General features: G+C 40.2%; 1 protein-coding gene across 2 annotated transcripts; it reads left to right on the top strand.

Annotated features, from left to right (window-relative positions):
• Positions 1 to 27: 27 nt before the first annotated feature.
• Positions 28 to 3,439, top strand: RPL22L1 (ribosomal protein L22 like 1). Of its 2 annotated transcripts, none has more exons than XM_008142291.3 (4): positions 28 to 125; positions 1,783 to 1,872; positions 2,039 to 2,160; positions 3,185 to 3,439. In XM_008142291.3, the coding sequence occupies exons 1-4, from the start codon at positions 117 to 119 to the stop codon at positions 3,327 to 3,329; spliced, it is 366 nt and encodes a 121-aa protein (XP_008140513.1). In that variant the 5' UTR covers positions 28 to 116; the 3' UTR covers positions 3,330 to 3,439. The 2 variants fall into 2 exon arrangements, with proteins under 2 accessions (XP_008140513.1, XP_028002408.1); XM_028146607.2 differs by having other exon boundaries at positions 99 to 165.
• The last annotated feature ends 1,284 nt before the right edge of the window (positions 3,440 to 4,723 follow it).

Raw genomic sequence — 4,723 nt, 5'->3', positions numbered from 1 at the left:
AAGTGCTCTTCCGGCCGGCGCAGAGGTTACGTCCCGGCGCATGACGCAGCACGCTCAGCTATAAATACGTGCCGACGCCCCCCGCTTTCTCTCTGATCGCACGGACTGCCTGCAAGATGGCGCCGGTGAGTGTGCGCCGTGTCGATGCGCTCGTCTTCCCCCAAAGTAGGCCACTTAGGCATCCGGAGAGTTGGGGTTGTCTCCTTGGAGATAAAGGGAAGTGGAAAAGTAGGCTGCGTCAGGAAAACAACCTAAATGCTAAGGCTCTAAGTCCTTCCGAGACGACCGACACGTGGTCGGTGGAGTCAGAGCGGGGCCCGGCCTTGGCTTGGGATGGCCGGGCGAGCGCAGGGAAGGAGGCGCCTCGGTGAGCGGGCCAGTGGCACAGGCAGCATGTGGGCCATGTCTTTTCTCCCCGCGCTGGGTAATGTGGGTGCCGCCCTGTCTGTCAGCCCCGTGGAGGAAATGGGGGTGCCGGGAGGGTCTGACGGCCTTAGCGCGGCGGGAGCTCCGAGGCAGCCCCCGTTACAAAAGAGAACTTTAAACCAAGTTGCGGAAGAAGTGTGTTCTCATGAAGGAATTGTTTTAAAGGCTCAGATCACGACTATTGGGTAAATATAAAAGGAATGCGCTTTCAGACATTTACCTTATAATAAGGGAACCAGGGAGATGTTAAAGTCGGTCCAGAGAGCATTTGAAAAGCTAGGTGTGTGTTGGAAATTTACTAAAAAAAAAATATTAGGGTGATACTGCTGGGTTATAGCCAACACTGGTGATGTCTGAGGGGGCCATCAACCCCCTGGTTAATCTGCTCCGCCGGACAGAAATTGTTTGCGTCTCCTAAATTAAATGCACGTTTTGGGGCACACGTTCCTCGACTACTTACGGAAGCAAACTTGGTATCCGTTTGGGTAGATCTGATGTGGAAGTGTCATCCTCTGGTAAATACTGATTTTGTCTGTTTCACTCCATTGTCTGAATAGTTAGTAGCCATAGCACCATTTCACTTGTGTGACCTTGTTACGTGGCATTGGCTTAAAAGTGTTGGGTCTGAAAAAATTAAAGTTATACGTGTTTTTAAAGTTTAAAAAAAATACTGGCCAGACTAAAGGCCCCCCTCCTTGCTTCTCGCCTATGGCAGCATAAGGATTGAATTATGTGGGCATGAAGGGTGCGAGCTCTGACTAGGGGTGCGCTGGTGCCCATCCGCAGTGGGGATGGCAGTGGTAGAGCGGCGCCTGTCCTGGAGAAATAAGTGCCTGGCAATTTGAAATTGGACATCTGTGGTCTGGAAAATAATAAAGGCTGTAAAACTTTCCTTGATAATTTGAACAAAGTGTGCTCGGTTAGAGGTTCAAACACCAGGATGGGTGTTTCTAGCTTTCACTTGTAGTAGGAAGTGGATGGATCCTCTTAATCCTTTCCAGTTGTACAAGTAGGACTCTGTGGAATCTTCTAATGAAGGAAAGGAATAGTAAGTAGCTCACCATATACTTTCGACCTTTTGAGTTTTGCATTTGGGAGACAACTTGTATGACAGATTTCCATCAGATTTCACCAAAACTTGGTTTAAGTCATGTTAAGGGGTGTACCCTCCTTCCGGCAGCCCGGTTAAAAAGGAATAACCCGATTGATGATCGGCAGTTTGTTGTAGAATTTTACACAATTTCATATAATCTTGTGGCATAGTGTACATCATTGCACTGGTAGATTTTTAAAGTTTGTAAATAAAGTGACTAAGTTGTTTCCGAGAGTCATGATTATGTTTACATTCCGTAACAGAAGGTCAAGAAGCCTAAGAGGACAACCTGGAAGTTTGGTTTGGACCTGACGCATCCAGTAGAAGATGGCATTTTTGACTCTGCAAATTTTGTAAGTATCTCTCGACTCAGTTTGTTTTTTATCAATGTAGAGTTCGTAATAATTACTGAGTATATAATATTTGATTTTAACCTAAGCTCTATTCCTAGGGTACCTTCCCTAGTGAATATCTAGGGTTTTCTTCCCTAGTTTTGCACTTTTTTCTGTTTTAAAATAGGAACAGTTTCTACGGGAGAAGGTTAAAGTCAATGGGAAAACTGGAAATCTTGGGAATGTTGTTCACATTGAACGCTTCAAGAACAAAATCACAGTTGTTTCTGAGAAACAATTCTCTAAAAGGTTAGTATTTATTTTCCATAATATTTTAGTGAAATTATGGTAATTGTGGAATGTTTTATGGAATATGTAATCCTAGTATGCTCTTCATATGTAAGAATAGATATGTTGGTGTCAGTGAGACCTATCAAAAGTGCTTTGAACTTCAATAAGGCCTGTATGAATGGAAGATGTATTTAGTGATAGTGACAGTTACTTAGGCTCTTGGACAGTAAGTGTAATTTATTATGAAGTTATGTCCAGGCCCTTGTCCAGTGAATCATAGGCCCTGTGGTCCAATGTGTATATAAACTAATCGCTAGGGATTTGAGATGAAAGGAAATACCTGTCCCCGGGGATCTTATAGACATGTAGATAAATAGTTTGAAATGTGATACTATAATAACAGTATTAAAAGAGATAGGGAGGGCACAAGAATTAGCAGAAAACCTGAGAATGAACATAGTGTTGCCAGTGGAGTTGGGTATTTCTGGCAAAGGGAGCAGTATTAACAAAGGGCAGAAAGGCTGGTGATGAAATTCAGCCAGGCTGAAAGCTTTTAATAACAGCCAGGTGTTAGTTTCAAGGCTGTGGGTAATCTTGTAAGTGGAACCTATTGACAGGTTACCTCTAATTGATGCAACATGGGATTGAGGTTAGAGATGGTGGTGGTGAAGGGAATGTTGATATTTTAGTACATGGTGCATTTGAAGAATGAAATTGTAAATTTAATTTAGAAATAATCTGATTGTGACAGTAAGATCGAAGAGGAAGCTGCTCTCCTGCATATTGGCTTCTAACAAGAATACTCGTTTTAAGGAGTTGGGAGAATAAGGGTTTTGTAGAGTAAAAACTGATTGTAATTGGGGTTGAGAGGCTACCTTATTTGTATCCCTAGCAATCTTGCACAATGGTTAATACAAGCGAAGTATGTTGGGGGGAATTGGGAGCTTAAAAGGTGAAGGTAACAGTGCACGTCTTTTATGTAATAAGCCTTTACATAGTAGGTATTGTATTTCTTAATAAAATTCATGTTTTTGTTTTAAAGATATTTGAAATACCTTACCAAGAAATACCTCAAGAAGAATAGTCTTCGTGATTGGCTTCGTGTGGTTGCATCTGACAAGGAGACATATGAACTTCGTTACTTCCAGATTAGTCAGGATGAAGATGGGTCTGAATCTGAGGACTAGGTGAAGGCACCTTATATAGGCCTTTGCTTACTAATAAAACATGAAGTGTACCAAGAGAAACATCTAGAAATGGATTTTGTTTATCAGTGAATAAAAAATGTAACACTGTTGAGCTTTTGTCTTTTATTTAAGTGTGTGCTGTTTATATGACAGTTTCTGTAAGCAGTATTTAAATAGCTTATAGCTAGTGGAATTTTTTCCAGGGTTTCTGAAATTTACTGATTTTACCAATGTCCACTGGCCAGGGCGTGTAAATCCATTTATATCCATTTTTTTATTTTTATGAACCATTCTTAAGTATCCAATTTTCATGTTACTTTTTCATTCCTGTGTAGCTGTACCGTTTATTCAACCAGTTCCCTACTGATGGTCATTTGAGTTTCCAAATTGCTGTCCCTATAAATAGTGCTTAATTAAAAGCCTCGTGCAGATACTTTAATTATATTTGCCATTAAATTTTTGGAGTGGAATGCTATAAAAGGAAAGGAATGTGTAATTTAAATAGATACTGCCATTTCCCTTCATGGGAACGTGATCATTTTTCTTTCCCACAGACTCACCAACAGGTTATATTGTCCAGTTTGAGTTTTTTGGTCTGATAGGTGAGACATGGCTTTCAGGATAGTCTTTGCATTTCTCTTGTGAGGTTGAGTGTAACCTGAAAGTGGTAGTGTCAATACCTCAGGTACATAGATGGGTTAGCCATCTGTATTTTTCCATGGGCAGCTTATATATCTATAGGATATTTTTATGGGATTCTTATTATTTTTTAAAGCTCCTGTATTAAGGCTGTTAAACACGATTAAGTTGCAGATTTTCTTTCAATTGGTCATTTGTATTTCCCTCAGGTCTGGTGATTTTGGTTTGATTTGGTTTTGTTTTGTTGCTATAGCACAATTCTTTTATTTTTATGCAATTAAATTTATTACTCTTACTGCTTCAGGATTTTGAGCTGTTAGAACAGTTTTCCTCATTTCCATGTTACTGAATTCATTCATGTTCTAGTGTTTGTGTGATTTACCTTTTTTAGATTTAGATCTCTGTTCTATTTGGAGTTTACCATGCTTTGCAATTTACCTTTCTTTTTCCCATGTTATACTACTTACAACATTAACCCTGATTCCAATGTTCTCAAAATGTTTTGATTAATAATGATTTTCCTACTTACTTGGAAATCCTTGTTTGGGGTTATGCTGAAGAGCTTTAGTGTGTTGCTGTTTTTGTAAGCTGGATGACTTAAAAGCCAGAAGGGCCACTTTTAAATAATACTTGCAGTTTATAAAGTACTTTCCCTTCTCTTTTGATTCTTCAGCAATGAGACAGAATATTATCTTCCCATTTTGCATACGAGGAAACCGGGTCTCAGACAAACTGGCTTGCCCAGGATCACACCA

Source organism: Eptesicus fuscus, chromosome 3 (genome assembly GCF_027574615.1).
Source record: "Eptesicus fuscus isolate TK198812 chromosome 3, DD_ASM_mEF_20220401, whole genome shotgun sequence".
Lineage (NCBI taxonomy): Eukaryota > Metazoa > Chordata > Mammalia > Chiroptera > Vespertilionidae > Eptesicus > Eptesicus fuscus.
Note: the sequence above shows the minus strand (reverse complement) of the source record. Positions and strands in the feature narration are given on the sequence as shown.